Below are 15202 nucleotides of genomic sequence, written 5' to 3' on the forward strand. Positions count from 1 at the left end.
GTATAATAAGATAATCTATATTATATAACTATAATTTTAAATTTTAAATCATTCCTATTAACTTTTTGGTATGACACTCAAAATTTATTAACTTCAAAATCTATATACATACTCCATACGACCATGGATTCCTAGTCTTCATAACTTAAAAAGCCTTGATATTAAATTCAACAATTCATTTAGAATGATTTTCCTTTTAAGTCTGTGAGAAATATACAATAATATTAAGATAGTAATACACTTTAAAATTATATTAAAACAATATGTAAAATCTAAAAGACATTTAGAACTTTAAAAGACTACATAACATTAACTTCAACAATTTGTTTAGAGCAATTTTTCTTTTAAAGCAGGTAAGTTGACAAGAGCTACATGATATTACCCAAAAATATGTATATATAAACCTCGAAATTTACGATGAGTTCCTAACTCTGTTACGTCCATCCTCGCCGTCAACCTTTCCATCTCAAATGAAGGTTAGATCGGAAGTTGACCCAAACCCTATATAGGAAATAATCACCAGAGACTCATAAAATCCTCCTTCCCCCTCCCCCAAAGCCCACTTCAGTCCTGTTTTCTAAAGAAGGCAGAAGTCGAAAAGAAAGCAACTAGAGAGACTTGAAAGTCTCTAGAAGAAAACCTGTAAATTGCAAATACAACATAGATCAAACAGAATCCTTGTGTTTCCCCTTCCTCTGTGTGCATGTACAAGCACATGGAGCAATCAAAACAAAACACAAAACTCAAAAGAATTGCTCCAATCCGTGGACGACTCAACTGCTATGCTAACCCAGCATTAGCGATTAAACAAAACAAACTACAGAGCCATACTTGAAAGGTGCTAAATATGCTATACCATGCAGCATATGTCCCAAAATCCACTCTTTTTTAACTAAAATCAAATATATATTTCAACTGCCTAGAAATAAATCTTATATAGATTTACCTAAACAAATCAAGAAATTCCTGAAGAGCGTAGATGTCCTATCTGACAAAAGACTGGCTAAAGGTTCTGAACAAATAGGAAAAAACCTCCGATGGTTTACCTTCCAAAATGGTCCATTCTCTCTTAATCCTTCGTCGGAGGGTTAACATCTGATGTATTATCTTTCTGATTGGGAGAAGGCATGGATCCCTTAATCCTCAAGTCCCCACTCTGTTGCTGCTGCTGCTGTTGCTGTTCCTGCTGCTGCAATTGCTGCTGCTGAAGCTGATGCAGTTGATGCTGCTGGAACTGCTGTTGCTGCTGCTTCTGAGAGTGAATTTGAAGTTGCTGGAACTGCTGTGCTGTTAGAAGAGTATGCATTGCGTGATTGTTGGCATAGAATTGCTGCCCAGCTCCGTAAGAAGCAAAATTCATTATAGGGGCACCATTTGGCAAAGCTTGTCCAGTCAGTACCTTCAGATGCTGGATCTCCTCTTTCAATGCATCATTTAAGGCTATCAACCAAAAATGAAAAGAACATTACCATGCAAGAACCAAAGCAACAATACAATGAAATGAGAGAAAATTTATGTGGAACATGAAGTCATGGTCTTATGTTGTATGCATACTAATGCAAGTGAATAGAAGTTATCTTGTAGGGGTGTATACTTACAATATATCTACTTATGTGCAGAAAGGAAGAAGAGGAATGGATAGATAGCCACATCTCTAATATGAGGCAAATACTAAATCACCTACATAGTAATCATTTGGAAAAAAAACCACCTCTAAACATTTGAATTTTCAGTAACAGAGAAGGTAACAACACATGCTAGCTATTGGATTGACATTACAACAAATAAAGGTCCGAGTTTCTTGAAGTGACAAAACTAGATATACTGCAAGAACTGAAGAATGATCTGTCAATGGCACAAAGCAAGGACTGCTTTATCCTCCACAGAACATTCATTTTAAGATAAAAAAGAAAAATTATTATAAGGCACCCGGGAGTGCAGCCCAAGAACAACATATTTACATATCAGTAATTAAAATGTCAGTAAGGTTACCCAATCCACATCATCAAGAATGGAACTCCACATTGTATTTAGCTAAGATAAGCTTTAGAAAACGAAAAAAGAATGTGAGTGGTTTCAGTACATATTGAACCATATAAATAACATACGATATAAGTCTTTTTTTTCTTGTGAAAAAAAAAAGAATCATACTACAAAAAGAATCAAGGGGATGCAACTCGTACACAAAAATATTTATATGTCAGTTAAAATATCAACCAGGTCCCCCAATTCCTCACAAGAACAACCCATATAAGTTAATGAACATAAAAGACCTAATAAAGTTGTTGCGATCCACCACCAATGCCATTGTGATGAAATAAATTAACAGAACCATTTAAACTGCAAGAACTGAAATATAATCAGTCAACAGACAGAAGGCATTTAATCCTATATAAACAAAGAGAAAATATAAAAGAAAAAAAAAATACTTTAGTGAAAAGAGCAACATTTTCAGTCTGTAGGACAATTTCAAACATGTGAAGCACCTCATCACATACACCTTTGGAAGAAACAATATCGAGAAGCAACATCATCTCCTCATTGGAATATGACAACAATAATTAACTAGCACAATAAAATTCTTTGAAATAGCACAATAAAGATTCACGATGACATTCAAACCCTGGTCTCAGGTAAACAAGAGGAAAAGCAACATAGAACTCCATATCTTAGACTTATCACAACTCGTATTTCCAGGTAAACAATATGCATTTGCATCGTGTCACGTGTTTGTTTGGTGGAATTATCCATGAAATATAACAGAAACCACTCATAAAATGCTTGTATCTAGACTAGGGCGAAGAAAAAATAAGGATTTATGTGGAAATAAGAAACAAAGAAAAGATACTTGTCTTTAACAAATGTCTCCTAAAGAATATCCTCACCATCTTGCAAGTGAACCTGTTGCTCCATTGTTTGCAAACGCAGTTTCAGCTCACTATTTTCAGCAGTCAGTCCATTGGTATCTCTCTGAAGAAAAGAAACCCATGATCATAAGTGCATATGTAAATGTGCCTAAAATGAAGTTAGTTATGTCACTTCACCAGGAAAAAACAAAAAACAAAAGCCAGGACAAATTGGTTGTATATATAAACAACAGGAACCACACTCTGGTGATTAAAACAAGAACAGATTATGTCCTGCTTCACTACCTGCAACAGAGTCAATTGAGCAGAGAGTGATGTTGCTTCTGTTTGCAGTGTCTGTACTTTCCTCTCCAGCTCAGCAATGTATCGCATCTTCCTTTCCTTTGACCTTGCAGCTGACTGCCTGTTTGCCCAGATCCTATTTACATAGCACAGGAAAGAAAAAACATGTGATTTCAACATGAAACATATGGCTAGATGGCAAGACAACCAAAAGAAAGAAGAATGTCCAGACACACACTTTCATACCCATTGGATCAGATTGTAGTCATTGGGTATTCTATCATTTTAGCAAGAGATAGAATGAGGTTACAATTAGGTCATGCCTTCCTTTTTCAGATTTATTATCGCAATGCATAAATAACGTGTGAAACGTTATATTGATCATGTACAATATTTTTATTGATTAGCTTCTCAGGCATATTCTATTGATTAAACAGGAAAAGAAATGCTGAGATAATGTATTAGGTGATATGTTTCATACAACAAACCCTTTTCTAGCTTAGTCAATTGTTCAGCAGGGTCGGGAAAGGCCAATATCAATATCCCTTCACACAAACACCATATCTCATGGAACAGCTCCGACTCAATAAAAGAGATGGGTCCAAGATGATTTCCTTATAAACAGGTTTGGAAGGTGAGAGTCCCTCCTAGGATCTCCGTTTTTGCATGGGAGTCTTGTAAGGAGTGTATCTTAACCATTGATAAACTGAGAAGTAGGGGTATAATCCAAGTGAATGGCCATTTTACGTGCAGAAAAGCTGAGGAGAGCTGTAACCATGTTTTACACTGGTGCCCAATGGTGTATCTGAGCTGTGGTCTGCATTATATAACATTTTGGGGATTAATTGGGTGGTGTCTGGGTCGGTCAGAAAGGAATTAGAGGCTTGGAAGTTTCTGAAGGGGAGATGTATGTTTGTTGATATGATTCCAGTATCTATCTTATGGTTTGTGTGGAAGGAGAGGAATAGTAAGGGTTTTGAGGGGATTGAAATGGTGAGAGGTTTTGATGTACTTAAAAATAGATGGTTTAAGACCCTTGATTTTTTCTATTTCAAAAAATTTAGAAACCTCCAGTGGTCAGGGAGAAATTTAGAAACCTTTTTGCTACAATGAATACTTTGTAAATTTGACATGGGTTGCACCCTTGGTGCTCCTAGTTATATACTTTCCATTTTCTATTTCAGAAAAAAAAGATGTGTCCAAGATATTCATCAAAATTAGATCTTAGTTCCCCAAGAAAAGGATATGCCAAAAAGATCTTGATTTGCCCAAGAAAGGGCAGCAGAACAAATTCAAGTTCATTCCAATTGGATCACAACCAATAGGAACTTCCCCACAAGGATAAATAAGAAAAAAGCCCAAGTAGAAATACAATTTTGGAGTTAGTTTTGTACATTGAAAGTATTCACAAAGTTCAGTTTATTCTGTCAATATGAATAAAAAAACAAAAAATAAGGAAGAGGTCTAACAAAACTAACACATAAATAGTTAACAACAAGAGAACTTTAATATTGTTAGAGGATACATAAATGGTAAGAAATTCATAAATCCCCAATTGTCACAAGTATCTTATTAGACCCCAGGCTGTGTACAGAAAATAAATAAGTAATGACCTTCAAACATGCATCCCATGTGGGAGAGTCTCACAAGTCTTTGCCACCTCAAAGTCCATTGACCAATGGAAGGCTTTGCCATATTACATATTACATAAACCAGCAGACAACTGAACAGGAAATGGAATAATTGGGAAGAGAGACTTCGAGAAGAATTTGAAATAATATTCTGACAGCAGGTGGTAAGTGACAAATTATACTGTCCTGTTTCTCTCAAGTATTGTAAAGCAGCATCATTCACCAGTCACAGGTCACTGGCACTAATTTACAATAGCAGATCATTAAGCTTCATGCATTCTGTTAAGTGGCTAACCTCTATGCTTCAGAACAACACATATTAGTAGCTACATATGCTTGAAGCAATATTGACATCAAAGGCAAAAGGCTCCAGCTGAATAATGACCCCTTGGAAAAGAAGATGATGAAGATCTTTTTAAAAATAAAAAATAAAAAAATGGTGCAGATCATCGAAGACAAAGATGAAAGTTGGAAGGATAAGCAATGGGTAAACTTATAGGCTTAATGGGTCTCAATATTCAAAAGAACCAAGATATCATAAGAATGAACCACGAATCAGTGGTCGATTTATGAGTAACATTAAGAAGGTCCTAAGATGACCACCAAGTGAAACTTGACTGCAGATAGTATAGAGCGACTCCGGCTTCCCACTGAACATCCTCTATATTAGAAACTAGCATAAGGCACATGGTACTAAGTGGCTTCTATCATAACTCAAACCAAATTGAAAACAGATAGATTACGCAAAATAATTGATTCCTTTCAAACCTCAATAAATAAACAAAAATATGAAGCAGTTTTAACATAAAAAATTTCATCAAGTTGTTGAAGAATGCTGAAATACAATTTGATCCTTGACAATAACCAATTTGGTAAATTGAAATACTTCCACAGATAGGCAGGAACTTATAGACTTTGATGGCTAATCAAAGCATAAGACGGCTCTGTATCAATTCAAAAGCTAATCACCCAGTATTACTAATTAATTGAATACCCTCAGATAATATAGCCATAAAGACTCGAAGCCATTCTAGTCTACAGTTGTTCCCGGCTGCACCTTGGATGTGCCCCTCATGCGCAAAAAGTACGCCTTACATTAGCACTAGACAAAAAGTCTACACGTATCCTAGTTTCTCGACCCCCTTCCCAATCGATGAAAGAGCAAACACTATCCATAAACTTACAGTTGGCAACTCGAGACACTAATCCAATGATGGGGTTGCCCAGCCCTTCAAAAAGGTTGCTCAGCTCTTCGGAAAGGCTTTTTTCTTTTTCTCTTTCTTTCGGTACATCCAGAAGACTGCATAAGGGAGGGAGACGATTCTTTTCTTTTCTTTAGTAGCCATCATACCATCCCATGCCCAAAACTTGCGAGTCCTAGGCCTTTAGCTCAAATGTTGTTAAGACTCAAGGAAAAACTTCTCCGTTGCCCAAAAGTTGAGGGTTTGCAATCAAAATAATTTAAGTTAATGTGTTTCCCTCAGTTTCTAACTTTCTATTGATCTTCAGAGTTCATTCGAATCAAATAATGTTTCAAATAAAATTAGTGGGAATATCCATTAAAGCACTCAAATTCACTAAGACAAACTAAATAAAAACAATTTTCAATCATAATTATTGAAGTGACTTATATACGCATTAAGAAAAGGAAAGCATCAGCTATAAACTAATATAAATTTATTCACATCCGGATAATAAAAGAAACACCAAATGAGAATCAAAAGTAATGAATTTTCTATCCCAAAAGAAAAGGCAAAAAAGGAAATCCATCTTATGAACATATAGTACCTGTAAACCCAAAAGAGTAAACTGATAAAATGGAAGTGCTACCTCTTAGCACGCTTGGGATCAATAAGTGCAAGCTCTGCAAGCTTCGTGGCAGACATGGCTTTCTTCGAATCAGCTGGTGATACTTCTTCTGAGCCAGATATGAGCATCTCGGGCTTAATAGTTGTTGACCCATCCATGGACTGGCTATGTTGATGCCTAACTCTCGGCTTCTCGCTCGAACCAGCCACCACCGCTTCCATTGATGAAGCAGCAGGCAGCCCCATATGCACTGTCTGCCCTGAAGCGGAGGCTCCAGCTGCACCAGACGGTTCACCAACTTGAAATGAAGAAGTTGCAGAAGAAGAATTGAACTTATCCATATCAAGATACATGGAGAACAAGTCTTCCTCAGTCTCATCGGAGAAGGAAGGCCCGTCCGCACCACCCACCACGCCGAGATCACTGTCGAAACTAATATCGTCAGGAAGAGTGAGGATTTCAGAATGGGCACGGCGGTGACCCAAATTCTTTGGTGGGTTATCGGGCATGCGGCTGATATCATGGCTGAAGCGACTAGAATCAGATCCATGACCAAAATGACCCAATTCTGAGCTAGCACCGGGAATCAATGGAGGTAATGAAGATGATGATGATGATGACTCGGGTTTCAAGTTGAAACCACTTCCATTGGGCGAAAACCCGGAGAACCGACCCGAATGAGGTGGTAACCCACCACCATGACTAGAGGATTTATCCTTATCCATCTAGTCCAGCAGGAGAATTCTCAGAAAACAACGAGATTTTGAGATAAAAACACAAATAATAACAGAGAGAAAATTCGGACTTGACCTTTGATTCTTCACTGAGAAAACAACGAAATCAAGGACAGAGACAACAAGGAACCGAGACAGAGTTTTGATCAAGTTACGAGAACAGGAATTTGAGATTGCGAAGGAAAATCCCTAGAGAAAAATGTGATCGAGAGAATTGAGATAGAATCAAGCAAAATACAAAAAACAAAAACCTATATAGTAGATAGAAAAATCTAAACTCTTCAAAATGAGGAGTTCAATTTTTTTTTTTAAAAAAAAAAAAAGCAGACACAACAATCTCACTATATTAAATAAAAAACCTAGAAAAATGAAAAAGATCGGATCAACGAGGACGAGCTTCAAATCAACCAAACCAGAATTACACGTACAAGAGGCTATCACGAGAAGAAATTCGATAACACCGAAACCGAGAACCGAAAAATGAAAATTTCCATGAAAAATCAGGTGAGATTTCCAGGAAAATCAAACGTTGAGTTCGTTTTCACCAATGTCGTTGCAGACCCAGATAAATTTTCAACAACATGTTAAAGGAAAACAGAAGAATAAAAGAAATCGAACAAATGAAAAGCGAGAAACGGAATCAGCGCAGGCTTTTTACAGAAAGCGAATCGAATGGGCAAATCACATGGCCGATACTCTACACGTACGCCTATAGATTTAGAGAGAGATGTTGAGGTTTTTAGAGAGAGAAACAGAGACTGTCTCTGTCCGAGTGAAAGAAAAAACAGAGAGAGAGAGAGAGATCCACCAGACCCGATAAGCGAAGCTTCTTGTAGAAGGCAAAAACGGGTTGTACATTTTGAAAAAACTATCATCGATTGTCAGAACGTACAACCTTTTTAAGCTTGTGAATTGCAACCGTAAGTCATCGAGGCAATACTTGCATGTATCAAAGGTGTAGGTATGAGTGAGATACGGTAGCCGTTGGATTACTTGATTTAACTATTTCCGCTATTTTTGGATAATTTCTTTTTGTAAATGGAAGATTCTTATTTATTTTGGGTTAGGATTCGGTGCCCCCTAAAAATGAAAATGTCAATAAATAATGAGCCAATTTTTAATTAACAGATTCATTATATTCTCACTAGCATTTATTTCACTAAATTTTGGCTTAAATATTTAATTTAATTTAATTAATTAAACTACAAATTTTGTTCCTTTAATTAAATTGTAGAATTTAAATATTTTTAGTTTACTTTATGTTAAATTAAATATATTTTTATTCAAAATATTACATTAATCTTTAAATTTTGATATTTTTGTTACAATTAGATTATTAATTTTTTTAATTATAATTAAATTAAATTAAATTTTTAATGTTTTTTCTATTTATTTTAAATATTCGATTTTTTTTTCTATTTTCTAAAATAATTAAACTATATTTAAACATTTTAAATAATTTATTAATTAATTATTTCACGTATAACCATATACCCAAATGAAGTATAAATTAGATATATATATTATATATATATATATATATATATATACTTGTTCATTTGATAACTTCTCTCCTCTATTACAAAAGCAAAAGTCAAATTTAGTTTGTGTAAGTAATCAAGATATATAGTTTGTTTAATACTAATGTTTTTATCTAAGTATCAACTTTAAGACTAATGTGATCTTCAAAATAAATATAATATCTAAATGTCACACTTTATCTAAGTAGGTAAGTTCAAATTATAAACAATTAATGTAGTATTCAATTCTACCCACCACATGATATTTACTTAAAAGTCAACTTAAATTTGATTTTTTTTTTTTTTAAGTAAAAAAATTCGATCAAAATTTTCGTTAATTTAACACGAAACACTCATCAAATTTTTAAATAAAAATTGATCAAAATTTTCACGATTAACTTTCTTAAAAAAAATAAGTTTAACCTCCCTTGATCAGTATTATTATATTAATGTATAAATAAATTAAATGATCAGCCGTATTCTTATATACATCGTAACTATATTAAACTTTATACTTAATACTTAATGATCCCGATATTAATTTAAATCGATACCCAGATCAGAATTTATGTGAACAAAATAAATAGAGTAAATAAAAAATATAGAAATAAAAACAGTGATATACACAAAAATTTGACTTTTTTTTCTTCTTCCATGCTGACTACCAATTATGAAAAAAAATATATATATGGATTATATCATTTAGTGGTGTAAAGTGAATTATTGGACCGACTGAATTTGAACAAGCGTAGACATATTGCCAACGAATTTACAGTCCGTCCCCATTAACTGCTCGGACATCGACCTAAGAGGAATCAATTTGAAGTTATTGATAATCCATTATCAACCTCCTTTTGTAGTACCCTACATCGAGAGAAAGTCGAATCCCCATTGCCATTCTTGAAAGAGAGACGTCCTGAACCAGTAAACGATGAGGAACATACTTGCCCGATCGCTCTCATACTACGTTCATAGTACGAGCAGTTATTTGAAATTGTCAATACAATGAAATTGTCTTCTTCCGTTTTTTAACTAAAATATCAACTCGGATAAATAATTAAGTAGCAATGTGAACTTAATGAATCCAATAACTCGAAAAGAAAATACAAGTCAAGATAACTGGAGTCCAACTGCACACCAAATAAGCTCTTCATAAAAATAAAATAAAACAATAAAAATAAGCCTGTGAAAAATACAATTACTTAAACCCATTTGAAGCATTTGAGAGAGAGAGACAGCAATATTGCCAGCCATATCTACAAAATGAAGAACAGAGAGAGCAAGTTTTGCCATACAGACTATTGAGGGTTACTAGAAAATATACTCCGGCAGCTGCAAGGGGGAATTTCCCACTTGAACCTTGAATTCACTGCCTTTTGGATCGAACAAACTACAAGAACCAGCAAAAAACAAATCCCTCGTCGGTTAATGATCCCGGGGGGTCAAACTATACTATTTACAGAAATAATGAATAATATCGATAATGTACAAAAAAAAATTCAATATGAATATTTTTGCTATGCATGGTTCATTTCTATTCAACTCCTTATTCTATTCTCGTACTAGTTTAATATATATAGTTAAAACCTAATTTGTTATGTTCTAATTATGCATATTTGTTTTAAAAAAAACGTTCTAATTTTGCGTATTATGACTCAGAAAGAATAAAACTAAGAATTAATGAAAATGAACCAAATCCCAAGATATACCTGCCAGGAACAAATGTGAAAAAACCTTCAATGGAACCAGAGGAAGAAGGTAGAGGGGTGCAACTCTCGTAGACAAACTCTTCCTCACTTGGATGCAGGAGTGGGTACTGCAAATATATAAAAAGATTCAGTTCTTTTTTTAAAATTAAAAAGAAAAGTAGGGAAAAAAAAAAAGAAACTGATTCTTCACAGTTTCCAAAACCCTAGTCATTGTTCATTTCGTGTATGACATGGTACAAGGAAACTCTACAACACAGGTACAATCATCAGGGATGCTTCCCACTTCATACACAACTTAAGATGCAATAAGCTTGTTGTCACTTATCAATACAACTGCTGAAAGTTTTGTGATTCAGTCCTCCACATCCACGTAGCTCATAAATGCTAACAACTCAACTCAACAACATATAGTCAAGCAACGCACCGTGCTTCAAACAAGTTTCATCATCTTAATGTTATTTTGTTCACCTGTGCAAGTGTCACATTAGCATCACTTTTTTCACCATTGCCCCTTTGAATTAAGGGACAAGACTGAACATTAAACACCTCTTCCTAGACCTTTCATGTGATTCATTAGTACAAAATTATTAGATGAGCCGGGAAAGTTGACTCAGTCACTCTGGCAAAACTAGATTGTCTCCAGTGCAAATTGGCATATAATTTAAAAACCCCCCACAATAAAAGCCATGTCAAACTTTAGTTCAAAGCTGTGTCTTCTCTTCTTCCCAGCTCTAGCTGACAAAACTTTGCACCTCCAACCATTCAACTTCTTCGCTTCTTCCCTCATTTTCCAAAACCCAGCTTCAGCCTTACAATTTTTCACCACCTTCTACTTTTTTTTCCTCCAAAAAGGAAAACTCTCTCCTTCTTCTCCAATTCTCCATCCTCAATAGCCAGCAAAATCATCCATATAGACTCAAAGGACAACCCTTAATCATTTAGCACTACAATCCCCAGTCAACCTAAACTCCTTTAATTTAATTCAAATTTCAAAAATTAAGAATTCTACCGTGTTATATTGCACAAGAGCAAAAGCAGCACCCTTCCCCCTATGAAAGTCTCCGTATCACATATTTTCAGCATACCTTCCCTATCACAGCTTCTGCATTAACATTGGATACTATAGCATCATTGGCACGGATGATCCACTGCCTTCGTTGCAGTTGGCAGGAGTTATAGTGCATCCCATTTATAATACACCCTTCAGGCAGGAGGGACATGCGGATTGAATATGCAAACCAGTACTTCTCGGAGTCATCATGGATATCAGCGAACTCCGGAACAAACACAGCAGACGCACGAACCTGTAAGCATATGATATTATTACAAGTTTCTTACTGAACGTACATTGACAGGCAGACCACTAAAACTCAGTAGTTATACATCTAAGAACATGAAATGTCATAAAAACTATAATAAAAGCAGCATATACCCATAATTTTTTTAAGAAAATAAAAAAGTGCAGTTCTATTAACAAAGCACCAAGGGATGCATCCCATGTACAAATGAATCACACATTAGTTGCAAATCCTTTTATAAAAATCTGTATAACTTCTAACAAAAAGATTCATTCTTTATGAGTCAAGTACCATTCAAAGAGTGCATTGCCTCTTTAAAAGAAGAAGAGAACCCTTTGTATAGGCACCCTTGAGCCATATTCGTCACCCTAGGCTCACCATTCTTTCATTTCATTCTATTTATGGATTCTAGCTCCAAAGAACATATACATGGAGCTATGTCGACTTACGTACGTCTTGTTGACCAAACGATTAGGTATGTCACGCCACGTATCATTCCCTCTTTCCATTAAAAAAAAAAAAAAAAGATATAGTGATCGTGCCGTAAGACCTTCTTCCTTTCTACTTGACGTTATTTTCCTCGGCTTTTTTACATTACATAAGGTAGCTTCTATTAACAAAGCACCAAGGGGTGCATCCCATGTGCAAATGAATCACATATTAGTTAAGCAAATTGATACCCAAAATCTTCCACACTATACAAATCATGGCCCAAAAGTAGCAGCATATACCCAAATTAAAAGGGACATGGAAAATTCCAAAACTTCCACAGGCAGTAACAAATTAAAGAAAATAAACTAAAAGAGTTGAGAGGTCTTGAACTCCACACGTTCAGAAAACTTAAAAAAAATATCAAGATAATGTAGTGTATAGTTGCAATAAAAGAAAGAAAGAACTAGATTTATTTGTCTCTACTACCTTGAGGGGTATAAGGCAGACAAAGGAGCATAATCTGTTGGGAGAGGGGGCATTTTTGCAAGTTTATGTGCCATTTGGTTGGAATAAAAGCAAGAACTTTCGAGCATCTTTTTCAACCACCTCAGATGGTCTAGGATAGAGTGGTCTTCTTTGCTTAGTTTTGGGCTGAAGTCCATGGTTTTTTTAAGGATATCCTTATCTACTTTGCAAATGAATTAGATATCTATTTTGTCTGAACTTTCTTTTCTCTCTTATTGTTTTTCTTTTTTATGGTTGGAGTAAATCCAATCCTCTCCTTTCTTGTAAACTCTCTGTCCCTTCAATGTTGTTCTTTTATCCAAAAACAAAAAATTGGATTTTATTTATCATTAGTGGAAGACAGTGAGCATACACACAAAGATGATGCACTTCTTAAAACAATTGTAAATTAGAGATCCACGTCTGTTGCCTTTCCAACATTTAACTTGTAGTCAAAACTTATATTTTAACTGAAGCACCATCCACCCAGATGGACAATGGACAGGCTGCTCAGCAACTCTGACATTGTCAGACCCTATTTCTTTCCAGGATGCAATGAAAATATCGACCATAATTTTGTGCTTTCCTCCCAACAGAAGTAGATGAGTTGATTAACCACATAAATGATATATATAAGAAATCAATAATAAGATTTACCTGAACACCATTTGTCACAACAGCTGAGCACAATGGAGAGACCTCTGGAAACAAATTTATACTCCTGGCAGCCCCTTCTCCACGAAGTTTTATGACACCATTTTGTAACCTGTTTCCGTGTTCCTCTAACCACAGCAGCATGGCATCTTGTTGTTGATCACCATTTAAATCGTGCACAGATCTTATCAATGCATTTGGTACACATGGCAACATTTCTCCAAGATTCGAAAGATTCTTTGTCCCAACATACAGTTGCCCATTAGTACAATTGAGGAAAAAGTACTTGTCATCAGATGTTAGAGACTCTGCCACAGCAATGTACTTGGATTTTCTGGCAAATCCTAGTTGACGAACAATATCCTTTGTTTCTCTAATTATCTGCCTTATAGGTAACAAATAAACATTAACCAAATGGGTATAGAACGAGTAGCCACCTATTAGGCCCAATTCACTTTTGGAAGTATTCCCAGTGGGTAACTCCTGACCATCACAAAGACGATAAAGAAGCCTTGTGGGAAGAGGCAGTTTCAGTTTCAAAGCACTCTCTAACTCTTGAATATCAGCTTCAGATGCACCCCCCCGAAGGGTAGCATGAGCCTCCGGAAAGTTAATGCTCAGCCAATTCCTCAGGTTGTCCCAACATCTTTTAACTCGTTTGACAAGGGCCCAAGGATACATACCAAAAGCTTCCCTCCATGACTGATAAGCAGCCTGGAAAGTAGACAGTAAGATAGAGGAAGATGATTGTAGATATATCATTTTCTTTCCTTTTATTTTCTTCTACTAAAATGAATATTATCAGAGATTAAGAATAGTTCAAAATAGCTAAACATTTTAATTTAAGCATTTTATAGGCCAAACCAAAAACTGTGATGAAACGGGAAAAGAAAAAAAAAAAAAGGTGTTCCTCTCCTCCACCAACTCATTTTACCAGGCAAACTTCCAAAAGTTGCAGAACGATCTTTGCCTTTTCTCAAAATGATTTGACTAAATCAGGGCGACCATACAGACATTCAAAAGAAGATATGTAAAACCAAGAATCCAAATGCCAACAAGTAAAAGTCAAAGCAACGAAAACCAAGAGAATCAAAAACCAGAAACGAAATCCGGGAACAATTACCTTGAAAGAATGTGCGGGGTTTCCATGCGGATCGAGAGGAGCAGAGAGACAAAGATCCCGGGAACAGAATTCGGACCAAAGGGAGTCCTCAGAGGAAGAAACCCTTAACCTCCGGCTGACACATGCCACTCTTGCAGCGTCTTCTGCTCCTAATTTCGATAAAACTATATGCAGAGAGAGATCCCCTACTCCCTCCAACCCCATTTCTACACTCCCAATATTTCTCTCCCAAAAACTCACTCCGACTTTCATCGAACCACGAATCCACCGTCTTTCTCCTTTTATGGCTTCTCAAATTTTCTCTCTCTCTTTCCAGCAAAAGAAAATTGACATACCCTCAGTCGGTGTTCAGTCAGGTCTCCAACAGGGAGCACCGAGTACATGTCCACGTGTCTCGCAGAAATTAAGGTTTATAACTTTTTTAAAACAATTTTAAATACAATTAAAAAATAATTAAATTTTGTTAAAGATATATTTTAATAAAATTTTTAGTAATAAAAATGTAGATTATGTTGATTTATTATTCCATCAAATAAATTTTTTATTTTTCTTATTACTGCAATTTTAATGTTAAAAAAATATTTAATTAACCAATTTAAAAAAATACAGTTTCCTTATTAAGAATAGCTAAAACGCAGT

General features: G+C 35.3%; 2 protein-coding genes across 3 annotated transcripts; both read right to left on the bottom strand.

Moving 5' to 3' along the window:
• Positions 1-264: 264 nt before the first annotated feature.
• LOC110821349 (Basic-leucine zipper (bZIP) transcription factor family protein) lies at positions 265-8139 on the bottom strand. 2 transcript variants are annotated; one of them, XM_088220187.1, is made up of 5 exons: positions 6611-8139; positions 3153-3285; positions 2886-2970; positions 1047-1440; positions 265-640 (listed from the first exon to the last, which is right to left on the bottom strand). In XM_088220187.1, exons 1-4 carry the CDS (start codon positions 7312-7314, stop codon positions 1070-1072), a joined length of 1293 nt encoding a protein of 430 aa, XP_088076313.1. In that variant the 5' UTR covers positions 7315-8139; the 3' UTR covers positions 265-640; positions 1047-1069. The 2 variants fall into 2 exon arrangements, with proteins under 2 accessions (XP_088076313.1, XP_088076312.1); XM_088220186.1 differs by lacking the exon at positions 265-640 and having other exon boundaries at positions 662-1440.
• Positions 8140-9974: 1835 nt separating this feature from the next.
• On the bottom strand, positions 9975-14926 carry SKIP16 (SKP1/ASK-interacting protein 16). Its single transcript, XM_022051283.2, has 5 exons — positions 14564-14926; positions 13444-14154; positions 11638-11856; positions 10553-10659; positions 9975-10233 (listed from the first exon to the last, which is right to left on the bottom strand). Exons 1-5 carry the CDS (start codon positions 14813-14815, stop codon positions 10155-10157), a joined length of 1368 nt encoding a protein of 455 aa, XP_021906975.1. The 5' UTR covers positions 14816-14926; the 3' UTR covers positions 9975-10154.
• Between the last annotated feature and the right edge of the window lie 276 nt (positions 14927-15202).

This window comes from Carica papaya, chromosome 5 (assembly GCF_054855325.1).
Source record: "Carica papaya isolate Zhongbai chromosome 5, ASM5485532v1, whole genome shotgun sequence".
In the NCBI taxonomy this organism is placed as follows: Eukaryota; Viridiplantae; Streptophyta; class Magnoliopsida; order Brassicales; family Caricaceae; genus Carica; species Carica papaya.